Source organism: Rhincodon typus, chromosome 38 (assembly GCF_021869965.1).
Source record: "Rhincodon typus isolate 14 chromosome 38, sRhiTyp1.1, whole genome shotgun sequence".
In the NCBI taxonomy this organism is placed as follows: domain Eukaryota; kingdom Metazoa; phylum Chordata; class Chondrichthyes; order Orectolobiformes; family Rhincodontidae; genus Rhincodon; species Rhincodon typus.
Genome location: NC_063369.1, coordinates 12,135,167 through 12,150,768, shown reverse-complemented (window position 1 = coordinate 12,150,768; position 15,602 = coordinate 12,135,167). Strand labels below are relative to the sequence as shown.

Sequence of the window (15,602 nt, the reverse complement as noted above, 5' to 3'; positions counted from 1 at the left end):
ATAGTTGTTAGTGCATCACTTGTTCTCTGACTTTGCATGAAAGGGCTAATTCATCCAACACGATCCGAGTGGCGTACATTTGGCAAGTCAACTTTGCCGTCAGTTGGTCCTAGACCTCAGTTGGACAGTAAAGCAGACAGTTCTCAGATGAGGAGCTAGTGACAAGGTTAAGGATTCATCTATTTGTCAGAATACCGAAACCCAGTGTTTTTATAAGCGTTAGGGTAACATATATGATAATTCTCCAAGGAGGTTCTGGGATTTTCCTCTTGAATATATTAGAAAAATGTACATGGTAAAGAAATATATAATGCGTATTGTGCAGTCACGCAGAATAAATTACTTTGCTCACAGAAAACTATGAACTTTGCAATTTGCATACAGAAGACTATGTAATAATTACGTTTGGTGCAAATTGAGAACTGTATCATCTAGCTTCAAACAGCTCCAGAGAAGAAAAGGCATTTTATAAAAACCGAAAGAACTGCAGGTGCTGTAAATCAGGAACGAAAACAAAGTTGCTGGAAAAGCTCAGCAGGTCTGGCAGCATCTGTGAAGGAAAAATGAATTAACGTTTCAGGTCCAGTGATCCTTCCTCAGGCATTTTATGTTGGATGCACTTTTAATTGTGAAATGAATTAATACTTGGAAAGTTATATAACCCATTGTTTTTTTTAATATGGGTAGCTAACAAGCAGGAAAGTAAAACTTATTCAGTACTTTTCAGGAGAACGTGTTTTTAATAAGGCGAAACAGGTGCTGATGAGTGGGAAAACTGGGTAAAGGCTCATGGTGCAGTATATAACCAAGTAGAGAAATGGAGAGTGTTGCAAGGCAGTTCAAAATGAAGTATATGGATGACCCTTATGGTTAGGTTCCAAAACCTCATAAAGCTGGAATAAGAATGGGAGAAATAAGAACAATTTTGATATCAACAGGTTGAAGTGAGTTTTGATTTTGATACTGAGGATTGATGAACAAGTAAGAACGTATGAGAAAGCATATTTAGAGTTAGGAGAAACATTCAAAAGAACAATGTCTGTATCTATTGATTAAGACAAAGGACAAGAAATTATATGCGAGAGAGATGGCAGGACAGTGGTTGTGACAGGACTATGTAACACCAGTGTTTCAGTGCAGGTTTATTTCAACTTCATTTGTAATACAGAATTCAATATTGCTGTTAATAGGGAATGCAGATTTACGAACATCATGATCACATTTTCTTTTCTTTTGGTTATTAATTTGTTTATTAGAACAAATCCTAGAATCTTTCGAAGTCCACATTGATCCTCCGAAGAGCATTCCACCCAGACCCAACACCCAACATAATCCCCATAAACCCATATTTCCCAAGGATAGTTCACCTATTCTGCACAGCCCTGGATACTATGGGCAATTTAGCATGGCCAATCCACCTAGCCTGCACATCTTTGGAATGTGGGAGGAAACTGAAGCACCCGGAGGAAACCCACACAGACAAGGTGAGAATATGCAAATTCCGCGCAGACAGTTGCCCAAGGGTGGATTCGAGCCTGGGTCTCTGGTGCAGTGCTAACTACTGAGCCACGCTAGTCTGAGAAAACATGTCAGCAAGACTGCTGAAAACACAGTCTCAGTCACTTCTCCAGGAAGAAATGTTTACACTTACTTGTAGCCACAGGGAATGACTTCTTCCGCTTATTCATGTCACGTTCCCTGAGAAATATCTACAAAGCAACAAAATCTACAAATAGCCATGACAAAGTATATGACTGAAAACAGAATCTGAGAGCTGAAATAAAAACATAAGATGCATTATTAAGTCTGCAAGACGCTGAACTAGAAACACGACCGACAATTAAGATTGAAACAAGCACACCTGTCTAATGATAAGTTTCATTCTGATTCTGTTGGCTTTAAAAGTTTGAATGACCCAATAATTTAAATTAAGCAACATAAATAATATCGCAAAGTGGGAAATAAGCACTAAAATTTGAATTAAATGATCATTGCGTTGACACAAATTTCAAATTGCCAGTTACAACTTCTTAAATACTCCATTTGCCTTGGCAAAAACAGCTGTGTTTACTCACTAGCCTGCATCTCACTAAGGTGGCCTTAATGCTATAATGTATAGTATTATAATGTATTGTAGCAATAATACAGTTTGCATAGTTGAATCAGTAAATGATTCATAACCATTGTGTGTGACATCATTACCCAGTAGAAATGAACTGTGCAAGCTAATATACAACTATAAACATCCCATGTGGCAGGAATCCTCAATAACATATATTGGACTCATCAAGAAATCAAAAATGCTGCAACTTTGGAAAAAGACTCAGACTTATCTAGCGCCTTTCAAAACCAGGATGTCCCAATGAATGATACAACCAATGAATACCTTGGAAGTTTGATCACTGTTATAAATTTGGAAATGCAGCAGCCAATTTGCACACAGCAAGCCGCTAGAAACAGCAAAGTAATTGAATAATCTATTTCTCGGAGGCTGAAGGAAGAATGAATATTGGCCCCTTCTACTGAAAATAGTGCCATGCGATCTTTTCCATCCACTTAATAGACCAGACAAGGCCTCAGCCTACTGTTCACCTGAAAGAACACATCACAGGCATTGCAGCATTCCTTCAGAACTGCACTGGAATATCAGCATAAATTTTCTTTTACGGAGTGGAACTTGAATCTACAATGCTCTGATTCTGAGTTTTAGAGTTCCACCAACTGACAGGTCTTTCGTCCCAAACGGCATTATCTTAAAAAATCTTGGCATAAAAATTGCTGGGTCTTTTGCTGGCTTAACTTTTTTTCATTCAATCTGATATCTTGCAGGAAAGGTAAAACATGATTTTTTTGCCAAGTAAGTCCAGATTTTGTTAATTTATGTCATTCTCTGAAAATTGTATCTGACATTCTCTACATAATTAACACAGCATTGTTTCAATTATGTTGTCTGCAACAAGCACGTAACAGTGCCTTTTGAGTCAAATTTGAAATCCTTGGCAGCTGTGGCAACACCCTGTTAGATAATTCGAACATCCTTCAAGTAACCTAATTACATGCTGCTTACAGACCTCATGATACTATCTGCTAGCCCATGTGGTTTGGCAATATTCCCCACACTTACAATAATGTCTTATTAAAAGTGGTGTCACTGGTATTATTTTGGATGTTCAGCTGTCCTCAAATCTGCTAAATGTTATAGCAGTCATTGCGCAAGGCAGGTCAACATCAAAGGCTGAATGTGCAGCTGGGAAATGGAAGCGAGGTGGCTGACGTCGAGACCTTGGGGGAGTGTGACAGGTTGTTGGGGGCAGTGAGTGAGGAGAGGCTAAAGTACTAGTGCAGGGGAGCCAGAAGTGGGGGAACCAGGAACAAAGGTCCAGCAGCCAGCCACTGTTCTGCAGAGGCCAGGAGGGGGAGCTGGAAGCGGAGAAGTGGAGAGCTGCCCTTTTGTCGAGTCATCCACCTATGTGCTGTTCCAGGGATTTTGGGGAAAGGAAGATTGCAAGGTAGCTCAGGGAGACAGGGAGTCCAAAACTGTGATGGGGTAGTGGGAGACACAAGAGGAAGAGGAGAGACAGGGAAGGCTGTAAGGGAGCAATGAAGACAGGGGACCTGCAAGAGGTGTAGGGGAGGGAGAGAGAGAGAGACTGCAAGGGGGAGGGCAGGGAAGGGAGAGGTAAGTTGCAAGAACAGGAAAAGGAGAAGGAGGCTTCGAAGACAAGGTCAGGAGAGGGAGGCTGCAACAGTGGGGAAGGAAGAGGAAGGTTGCAAGGCAACAGTTTAAAACCTGTCAACAAAGGACTCAGCTAACCAGGAGCTAGGAAAATCTGAAACCACTCAGGTAATGAATTACCTACAAATGAATATGGTATCTCTGACTTAAGGTTGCATATGTTCAGGAGATTTCTGTGGAAAATTGTAGTGGTGACGCTATTGCAATAAACACTGTGTCAATTGTTACCTTTAAACCTGAGATTCAGTAAAAGTGATAGTACATGCCTCGTTAAAGTATTCCAATTGTCTACATAAGCAACTGAAACACATTAACTGGGACCTCATCAGTCTGCAGAAGGTTTGTTTAGGATGATGATTCCAAACTCCACAGACAATGTATCTTTAAGATAGTTACATGACAGCATAACACATGACGTTCTGGAATAAAGGTACTCATTTTGCCTTTAGTCTCTCTTTCTGTCTCTGTGTAATACGGTCAGTCAGTTAAGAATATGTACTGTACACAAACATCAAAAACACAAAACTGGACTATCTCTGTGATATTATAATCTTGTAAATGGTTAGTGTTGTTAAAAAGAACTACAGATACCAGATTCAAAAGAACCCCACTATCTGGTACATATTTGAAGATATATAGTCAACCGCAAAACGGAATCACAGTGGCAGTAAGACACACTAAAAGCTGGTTGTGTAAGTGGGCACTAAAGATTGTCATGATATTTAGTTAGTGGTAGTAAGAATGTTAAAAAAAAAGCTAAAACTGAAAACAATAAATGCTGGAGATCATAGTAGGTCAGGCAGCATCCATAGAGAGACAGCATGCTAATGCTGAGTCTAAATGACTCTTCATCAGAGCCGAAGAGTCATCTAGACTCGAAACATTAGCTGGCTCTCGCTCCACGGATGCTGTCTAACACACTGTGATCTCCAGCATTTGTTGTTTTCAGTACAGATTCCAGCATCTGCATTAATTTGATTTTAAATAAATCTAAAATATTGACAGTAATGTTACAACTCTTACTGATTTTTACAGATTCACCATAGAAATCATTCTATCAGCATGCATCACAACGTGGTTTGGCAACTGCTCTTTCCAAGACCGCAAGAAACTACAGAGTCGTGAACACAACCTAGCCTTACATCCATTGGCTCCATCTAAACTTCCCACTGCCTCGCATCTACTAGGTATAGGAATACATAAGTACAGTGAAAAGTGCACAAAGTCGCCATTCACTGCTGCTCACTTGGTTACAAAAAATAGAATTAAAAGATATTAACTGAGCCAAAAGGTAAACAAGAAAACAAGTCCAGATCTTAAAGTCCCAAGTTCCATCTCCACAATGGAGCAGGCGCTGCTCCAATCGGTAGGGCAACCAGGAAGCCACCGCCATACAAAAGGCCCACTCTCGCCGCTGAATGTGGCTGCCTCACCGACCCGCTCTCGCTGCCGCTGCCTTACCAACTTGCTATTGCCGCCGAACTGGCCCAGTCTTGGTCTGCTGCCATCGCTCTGGCCCACAATTGATCTGCTGCCACCACGGGACACAACCCGCACGTTCAGCTCCTGCCACATGGTTCCCGGTTGCAACCCGACTCCTTAGGCAAATAGTTAAAAGGGCGGGGGGGGGTGATAGAATTACTGCAGACAGGAGAGAGAAGAAGAGGAGAAAAAGGAAAGGAAAGGAATCTGGCGAGCAAAGTGCAGCTCCAAATGGAACAACTTACCCTGAACACTCTTTTCCTAACGGTTTATATCAATCTGTCAAGTTCAGAATTGAAGTTAACAAATACAATCAAAACTGATGGTTACAAACCTGTACTGAAACACATCAGTACTTTACCTTTCTCTCCCATAAGGGAGAAAAACAAACATGAGGGGCTTCGGCTCTAATTTTTGTTTGAAAAGAAACTTAAAAATGATTCTGAAAGGACAGCTCCAAAGCACTTCTAGAAGAAAATCACTAAAAGGTGGATTTCTATGTTAAAAAGACTCATCCATGTCCAGATGTTGGTCAGTTCCACCATTTGTTTCTCTAATTCATGAAAATCTTTAAAAAGTCCATGTAATTTCATCATAAATAAGACATAACACAGTGTGGAGCTGAAGGAAGACAGCAGATCAGGCAGCATCAGAGGAGCAGGAAAGCTGACGTTTCGGGTTGGGACCCTTCTTCAGAAATCTCTGATGTAATTTCATCACCAACTTTTTGACACTAGGCCACCTCTAGGCAGAAACCTACTACAAGCCTGCAATTCTTTACAGGCAGCAACATGCAATTTAAAAAATAATACAGAAGCCAATTCTAAAAAAAGCACTGCAGTGCAATACAGATTCTTATACTGGCATTTTAAAAAGCATAAAGAAAGGTAACCAAATGTCTAACCATGGATTGTCACTTCTTCAACATACTTTTCTTTGATTCTGTCAGAACTTCAGTTATTCAATCTTTATTTCCTGAATCAAAAGATAATTGTCAAAGAACAACAGGCAGTCAATTTTTTTTTCATTTGGACACTGAAGGGCTAACAAGAATAGATTCTTTGGTATCTCTAACGATGACCCTAAGATCTTGACAACATTTTTAAGATTTCAGAATTTTAGAATTAGATTTTATTGCCATGTGCATTTAAGTATAGGAACACAGGAGTACAGTGAAAAGTGTACAAAGTCACCATTCTCTGGCGCTGTCTTGGTTACAAAACCAGCGTTTAAAAAAACAATAGCAGAAATAAAAGAAACAGAACCAAAAGAAAATCATCCAGATCTAAAAGACGGACGCTGGGCTCAGAAGCCTGAACGCAGCTCTGCTACTCCACCGCCATCATGTAATATCATATAATATTTTGGAAGATGAACTTAAAGTTTCAGTCAATTTCAGGATACATAGGCTTGAGCTCATGTCATAACTCCAAGTTAGGAGGAACAATCAACCAACTCATAGGCAGATGTCGACACAAGGTACAACGTGACTTTGTTGAAGCTAAGGTGATAGGCTTATGGGACTTGTCACTGCCTCTACATATATCAAATCCTTCCTAAGACACTTCTGGACAAACCCAAAAAAAAACCATTGAAGCTCTGCTAGAATGACAGAAGTGTGAAGCAATTGTAGCAGACCAGCAGCATCTACAGTGCTCAACTCTGGCACAAACATTGCATCCTTTTAGAGGTTCATCCTCTTGTCTAAGTGCAACATCCAAATCTCCCCTAACATGTTTGGTTCGTCCACCAAGATAATGTCCAGCATTTTGTGAAGTAATGTTCTACAAGAGGGGACTGAGATAAAATACGTCAAAACTGCAATAGCCCAAAACACAACAGCACGCTCCACAGCAGAATGCGAACAGCCAAATAAGGAGCAATGCCAAAATAGTTTCTAAAGTTCCATAATTCTGAAGTTCCATAAATGGAAAGCAAACATGTCAACAAAATCCAAGCGGTAACCACAGTGTTGCAGCTGGCAAACCCAGCGTCAGGCAGTATATGTGGTCAGCTTAACACACCATATGGACACCTTCAGAAAATTTGAAACCTTTACCTCCATTCAAAATAGACAACATGCACCGTACGCTAAGACTGACACTAATGCAAGTGCAAACATCATCGCTTTAGGTACCTCACATGAGAGGTACTCAGGAAGCTGACACAATGTTATGCACTCCACATAAACTAAATGCTTACCAATGGTTTGTCTTCCAAGGCATTGAACTATCCATCTTAAATGTGAATATGGATCCTCGGGATGAACACCTAATACTTTTTACATCATATGGACCTCCTATTATCAGTCTACTGGTATGCACTGACCTGTATTATTACGATCCATGATGTGACAAATCTGTTAGTTGCAACATTAAATACTGCAGATTGCAAAATTGATTGCATGCATTTTGATCACAGCCAAGTTGAGCAGATTTAGCAAGCTATGCTAGGTAATGACCAGCTGCAAAAGCTGAAGATCATTATCATCAATGGATGGCCTGAATACATCCAACAGGTCCCTAAATTAATATGTTTGCTATGAAACAAAGCTTTTCACTGTACGGGGGTTCTGCTGTAATGCGATAGTGGCGTTCCTGTGCAACATCGCATTATAGAAAATCGTGCTGTAGAAATAATGGGCCCTGTGGGAAAAGAGGAGTTAGGGGCAGACCACCAAAAAATATCACTCAAAATTGCTCAAAAATCACTCAAAAGGTTAACACAAAGGATAGCACAGTTTGAATAAATGCTTAATTCATATATAATAATGAAATAAAAGTAAATTTAACACCTTCTCTTGAAAAATGTCAAGATGACTTGATTGGGGAGTAGGTTTTGAGGTTGCTCGTTGATAAAGCAGGGGCTGAGAGTCGTCATCAACATTATCATCACCTTCAGGTGCAGTTGTGGTTGCTGAGTTAGGGCGAAAAATAGTCAATACAGAGGTGGTAGCATCATAGGAGCAGAGATGCTGCTTGGCCTGCTGTGTTCATCCAGCCCTGCACCTTGTTGTCTCCAATACAGAGGTGGATGGCTGTGATTCATTGTCTTCTGACTGTTTCCTGGGGGTTGACTTAAAAAAGACATCCAGTTTTCCTGCTTTGCCCTTTTTCTTCTTTCATGAAGAAGCTGGTCATAGGGTGCCAAATAAGATTTAATTCCACGAACTGCTACCCTGCTGTGTTCTGCATTGTAATCACTGTCCTCTAAGAGCTGCAGCTGCATCTCAATTCCCTTCAGGATAGATGACAGAACAGAAGTGGAAAGCTCCTGTGGTGCCGCATCCTGGACTTCATCTCCAGCTTCCACTTCCCCCTCGGTGACAAAGTTGCTGTAGATCAGCTTGTAGGGAGGTCCTCACAGTGGGACTCAAGCAGCTCTTCAACATCCTTGCTCTCCACTTCTTCAAATCCAACTTGCTTTGCAAGAGCAACACAATGTTCTTTGATTCTTGGGAGGTCCTCTGACGGATCAAAGATTTTAAAATCTTGAAAAAAATCTGGGAGAAACTTTCACCAAACTGCATGCAAGCAGTCCTTACTAACCAGGCTTCCACGATAATGTCAATTGCATTCTTGATGTTAAGCTCTTCCAAAATTGAACAACACTGTCCTTATCCCCCTCAGTGCCTGCAATCAGCCTCTTAAATGGGCATCTTAAATAACAAGCTTTAAAAGCTGCTATTGCACCCTGGTCCATGCGTTGAAGGAGACAGGTTGTGTTTGGGGGTAGAAATAGCACTTTGATGTTTTCAGAAAGCTCATCAATGGTAGGAGAAAGGCTTGGCGCATTATTCCAAATGTGGAGAGTCTTGAAATCCAAATTTTTTCTCGCAATACTTTCTAAAAACATCTTCCAAAACATCAACAATAAGGTCACCGATGGATTCGCGGTATAGCCAACACAAGTTTGCGTTTTAGAAATAGCATTCCCCTATTCATCAGTCACGTCATAGCCAATTCGCGTTGCTGGAACACGCGTTATAGCAGAACCCCCTGTATTTTGGTAAACATGACAATAAATCAATCAAACAAGAATGTAATCTTCAAGACCAAACAATAATTATACAAGCTCTACGTTGACACATATTACACCATAAACACACAAAGGTCATGTGGGCACAAAATAAACCAGGAGATTGGTACATGACAACATCAATTAATGAATCAAGTCATGTCACACAATTCCATTAACCTCAAAAACTGAGAGAACGTCTCCCTCCACAAGATTCCTTCTAAGCCATGGTGCAAGGTTGCAAATGATATTTTCCACACCCAAGAACATGATTACATTCTGGTGACTGACTATTTTACTAAATTTGCTTTTGTGAGACAAATCAAATATACTACTCGTGTGATGCTTGTTGACAAACCACATTCAGTGTGCTTGGCATACTTCAACAAACTATGTCTGACAACTGTCCTTTCTAGTAACACTTATCGGGTTAAATACCACATCTATGAAACATGGTACACATCCATTCATGACGATAGACAGACCACCATATAATGAAGACAGAATGCCAAGTTGTGACAATTGTATAAGAACTAGATTTGGTTGTGTCATAGGTCCACAAAGGCATTATCTGAATGTATTGAGACAGTTATGTATATACATCCCTTTACATTATCAGAAAAAGATTCACATTCATTAAAGGGAAAGTGGGGGGATTTTGCATTATGGCAGAGATTCCATACCACACAGCCACTGTATCTTTAGGATAGTCACATGATATCACAAAACACGGCATTTTAGTATAAATGTGTCTGCTTCACCTTCACTCTCTCTATCGCTGTGGATTTGAGTCAATGGGTTATAGTGTGTAATTTACACTACTGTCAGTAAACCCAGACTAGGTGTGTACATCTGTGATATTATAGCCTTGTAAAAAGTGATTTGGTTTAATTTATTATTTTCACACATACCATGATAGAGTGAAAAATATTGTTTTGCATGCTATCCAAGCAAATCATACCTTATATAAGTACATCAGGGTAATAGAACAGATGGAGAATATAGTGTTATAGCTACAGAAAAGGTGTAGCATTAAGATCAACTTTACATATAACAGTATGTTCCTGTTAGTGTTAAGGGCAAGGCTGGTAGGTGTAGGGAATGCTGGCTCACTACAGAAATGAGGCTGTAGTCAAGAAAATGAAGGAGGCATATGTCAGTTATAGACAGTTGGGATCAAATGAATCCCTAAAGGATTATAAGGGCAATAGGAGTATACTTAAGAGGTAAATCAGGAGGGCACAAAAGGGGGCATGAGATAGCTTTGGCAAATAGGGTTAAGGAGAATCCAAAGAGATTCTATCAGTACATTAAGGGCAAAAATATTAACTTGGAAGAGAATAGGGCCCCTTCAAGATTAATGGGGCCATCTATGTGTGGAACCACAAGAGATGAGTGAGATACTAAATGAATATTTTTCATCAGTATTTATATTGGAGATGGAGGCTGGAGAACTTTGGGGCAAATAAATGGTGATATCTTGAAAAGCGTTCATATTACAGAAGAGGAGGTGCTGGATTGATGAAGGCAGAGTGGTAGACGTTGTCTATATGGACTTCAGCAAAGTGTTTGACAAGGTTCTGCATGGTAGACTGGTTAGTAAGGTTAAATCACATTGAATCCAGGGGGAGCTAGTCAATTGGATACAAAAATGGCTTGAAGGTTGGAGGCAGAGGGTGGTGGTAGAGAATTGCTTTTCAGATGGGAGGCCTGTGTGCCACAAGGATCGGTACTGGGTCCTCTGCTTTTGGTCATTTATATAAATGATTTGGATGTGAATATAGGAGGCATGGTTAGTAAGTTTGCAGATGACACCAAGATAGGTGGTGTAGTGGAAGTGAAGATTACCTCAGAACACAACAGGACCTTGATCAGATGGACCGAGGAGTGGTTGATGGGAATTAATTTAGTTAAATGTGAGGTGTTGCATTCTGGTAATGCAAACCAGGATGGGACTTATACAGTCAGTGGTAGGGCCCTGGGGAGTGTTGCTGAACAAAGAGACTTAGGGGTGCAGGTGCATCATTCTTTGAAAGTGGGGCTGCAGGTAGATAGGGTGGTCAAGAAGGCATTTGGCACATTTGCCTTCATTGGTCATAACAATGAGTATAGGAGTTGGGATGTCTTGTCGCAGCTGTACAGGACATTGGTGCTGCCACTTTTAGAGTATTATGTACAATTCTGGTCTCCCTTTTATAGGAAGAATGTTGTTAAACTGGAGAGGATGCAGAAAAGATTTACAAGGATTTTACTGGGACTGGAGGGTTTGAGTTATCGGGAGAGGCTGAATAGGCTGAGGCGTTTTTTCCCTGGTGTGTTGGAGATTGAAGGGTGATGTTATAGTGGTTTATAAAATCATGAGGGCCATGGATAGGGTGAATACCCAAGGTCTTTTTCCTAGGGTGGAGGAAATAGGTTTAAGGTGAGAGGGGAAAATTTAAAATGGACCTGGGGGGGTAACTTTTTCACACAGTGGTGCATGTATGGAATGAGCAGCTGGAGGAAGTGGTGGAGGCAGGTACAATTACAATATTTAGAAGGTATCTGGATGGGTATATGAACAGGAAGGATTTAGAGGGAAATGGGCCAAAGGCTGGCTAATGGGACTGGGTCAGATTGGGATGTCTGGTTGTCGCAGATGAGTTGGACCAAAGGGTTTGTTTCTCTGCTGCATGACTCTATATGAGAGGTCTGTGCATAAGTCTGATAACAGCAGGGAAGAAGCTGTTCATGGATCTGTTGATACATGTTTTCAAACTTTTGCATCTTTTGCCCAATGGAAGAAGGTGGAAGAGATGTAATCGGAGTGGGAGGGGTCTTTGATTACGTTGCTTGCTTTCCCAGGCAGCGGAAAATATAGATGGAGTCAATGGATGGAAGGCTGGTTTTTGTGTTGAACTGGGCTGTGCTCATAACTCTCTGTAAATTCCTGCAGTCTTGGACAGAGCAGTTGCCATACCAAGCTGTAATGCATGCGGATAGGGTGCTTTCAATGGTGCATCTGTAAAATCTAGAAAGAATCATTGTGGACATTCCAAATTTCCTCAGCCTTCTGAGGAAGTAGAGATGTTGGTGTGCTTTCTTAACAGTAGCAACGATATTGACGAATCAGGACAGATTGTTGGTGATATTTACTCCTAGGAACTTGACACTCTCAACCATCTCCACCTCAGTACCATTGATACACTCAAGGGTGTATCCTCCATTCCACTTCCTGAAGTTGATGATCAGTTCCTTTGTTTTGATGACACTGGTGGAAGAGACTGTTGTCTTTACATCATGCCACTAAGTTCTCTATCGCATTCCTATACTCTGTTTTGAGATCTAACCCACTATGGTGGCATCATTAGCAAATTTGTAAATGGAGTTGGAGCTGAATTTGGCCACCAAGTTGCGAGCATATAAGGAGTATAGTAAGGAGCTGAGTACACAGCCTTGCGGGGCTCCGATGTTGAGGATTATCATGGAGAATGTGCTGTCACCCATCCCTATTGATTGAGGTCTGTAGGTCAGTAAGTTGAAGATCAGTTGCAGAGGGGGGAAGCAGAGTTCAAGATCTCTTGAGTCTGGAGATGAGTTTGGTTGGAATTATGGTGTTGAAGGCAGAGTGGAAGTCAAGAAATAGGAGTCTGATGTAGGTGCCCTTATTATCTAGATCTTCCAGACATGAGTTTAGTCTAAGGTTTTGGAGTAGATCTGTAGCTCGGGTTGTGGGAGTTGAGGTTGGTTGGCTCGCTGAGCTGGTTTGTTGTTTTGCAGACGTTTCGTTACCATGCTTGGTAACATCCTCAGTGCAACCTCCGATGAAGCGTCAGTGTGTTTTCCCACCTGGTCTTTAAACTCTGGGGTCCGTTGCGATGGATTGCCTCACTTCCGGTTTTCCTTCGTAGTGGAATGTATATGGGGTCGAGTTCAGTGTGTTTATTAATAGCATGCTTCGTGGAGTGCCATGTTTCCAGGAATTCTCGTGCTTGTCTCTGCCTAGCATGTCCCAGGATCTTGGTGTTGTCCCAGTCGAAGTCGTGGTTCTCCTTGTCCATGTGGATTGAGATGAGTGAGTATTGGTCGTGTCAAGAAGGCTGATCTGATGTCTGCAACAGTGACTGTGGGCACAGTGCACCTGTGGCTATCAGACAGGTGACATCATTTCACTGACCTTCTGTTCAAAATGAGCACAGGATGCATTGGGCTCATCGGGGAGGGATGCATTGTTGCCAGCGATTCTACTTGACTTCGTTTTGTAGCTCATTGTGAATGAATTTCAAACATTCAACTCAAGAAGAAACAGACTACTTGCTGTATATATTATGCAGACTAACATATATCATAAACCACAAAACTACAAAACAGCATCAGAATTTGTCAAGTGAGTAAAGTACTGTGGATACTGGAGGTCTGAAATAAAAAAATGCTGGAGAAATTCAGCAAGTATTCTTGGAACCCAAAGAAGAGTCATTGGACTTGAAACTTTGGTTCTCTTTCTCTCTTCCCAGATGCTGCCAGACTGGCCAAGTTTCTTCAGCACTTTCTGTTTTTATTTCAGTATATGTTAGCTATTTTGAAAATGACTTTTATATTGTTAACTGATACCTGCTGCCTGGTGTCAATTTAAACACTGTGGTATCTAGACAATGAACGCTTTACCTGTGTGTTGTGGCTTTAAATTTAATGAACTTGTTTTAATTAATGAGGATATTAATAAATCTTTCTAATTCTGCTTTGTCAACACAAAACTGAAGGTTGACTGGATCACCTAATAAAGGAGTTAGTGAGAATGAAAAAGTCACCCATAAAAACCAACAAGAAGCCCCTAAAAATCAACAAGTAGCCTTCAAGAGGTGCCCCCAAAAAATGAATTATTCTGTGATCTGCATCACACTTCTGGGTAATAACTGGACATTAGGTGAGGTATTCCAGAAAGGAAAATCGAGAATAGAGCTGATGCGCGATCACAGCTTTGTTCGTCATACGCCACATTATCACATCAATCTCAGCAATGCAAAATAAAACTGTCCTGGCTGCAATGCAGGTAGACAAATATGGTTATGCAGAAATGCGGATCCATTGTACATCTCTTCTGCAACTGCAACTTCCTCAGTTGTGCCTTCAACTCTTTAGACTCTGAACGCTTCTTTAAGACAGACCTTAAACTTTACCGTTTCGAAGAAGAGACACAATAGACTCAGAATGTTAATTCTGTTTCCTCTCTCCACAGATGCTACCAGATTGATGAGGTTCTCTATCATTTTATTTTTCATTACAGATTTCCAGAATCCACAGTATTTTGCTTTTCTTCCCCGTTACCTGTTTGGCCAAGTTTCTGGTGCTGTGTTCTAAGACCTTCTTCTCTAGCTAAGTAGCAGTCTTTTTTTGATAGTGCCCCTTGAAGCCCCTCAGGATATTGTGCTGTGGTAAAAACTCTATATAAATGAAGCTGCATGAAATTGGAGGAAACAATTACAGTCTATTTGAGCAATGCTAAAACCATATAAGAAAGACAGGATTATACTCTCATTTCAGGCTTCAGTATTTAAGGCTCAGTATTTCCAACACCACGTGAATATTACCAATGAAACTGTTGCCCTATACTCCCATCAACTATTCTCCATATAATGTAATTGCAGCAAAAATTATCAGGAAATAATAATCTAAAGGCAATTATAGAGAGACTTGACACCCACAACATCTTGTGATAATTATCTCACTAATAATTACGTTGTTTGACTTCAATTTCAGGCTCTCATACCACATCCACAAAATCACAGAATAAGCTCCATTTTATCAAATCATTTAAAAGCTGGAATTGTAGTGTGAAATATTATCCCTATTTTGCTACAGTATCAATCTCATATTCTGAAGCAGACATCAATAAACATAGTAAAAATACACATTTCTATCACAAAATTTACTTCACACCACCTCTCCCAAAAAACAGTACAAGAGACGTTTAAACTATCACGTTGAATCTTGCCTTTAATGATGCATCTATACTGAATGTTTATTCCCATACTCAATAGCTACAGGCCTCCCAAAGAAATATGATCCTTCAATTCTATCCGACAATAAATGAGGAAACACACAAAGAATAAAAACAACAATGAAACTAGTGTAACTCAAGAGGGAATGCTGCAATTGGAGAAAACTTATTGACTTGGATTTTCCGATGGTCCAACAGTCATTTCTGCAGACCAGATGAGAGTAGCATGTCAGGGCCCTGTGGAATTCCCGATGTAGCAGACTCTGAGGGAATTGCCTGGGAAATTGAACATTCTGAAAAGTGACTCACCTGCGCTTGGAATCCTCCAAAAGTATTCTTTTAAATCTGAGGATGTGGGGGGTTCAGCTGCAGTTGATGGTAACCCTACCC

At 40.6% G+C, this 15,602-nt stretch overlaps 1 protein-coding gene across 1 annotated transcript in view; it reads right to left on the bottom strand.

Moving 5' to 3' along the window:
- Positions 1–15,602, bottom strand: part of LOC109916462 — a 41,890-nt gene that overhangs the window by 25,004 nt on the left and 1,284 nt on the right. Inside the window, exon 2 of the mRNA XM_048617776.1 lies at positions 1,652–1,709. Coding sequence (XP_048473733.1) covers positions 1,652–1,688 — 37 coding nt within the window. The 5' untranslated portion in view covers positions 1,689–1,709. The remainder of the gene's footprint in view (positions 1–1,651; positions 1,710–15,602) is intronic.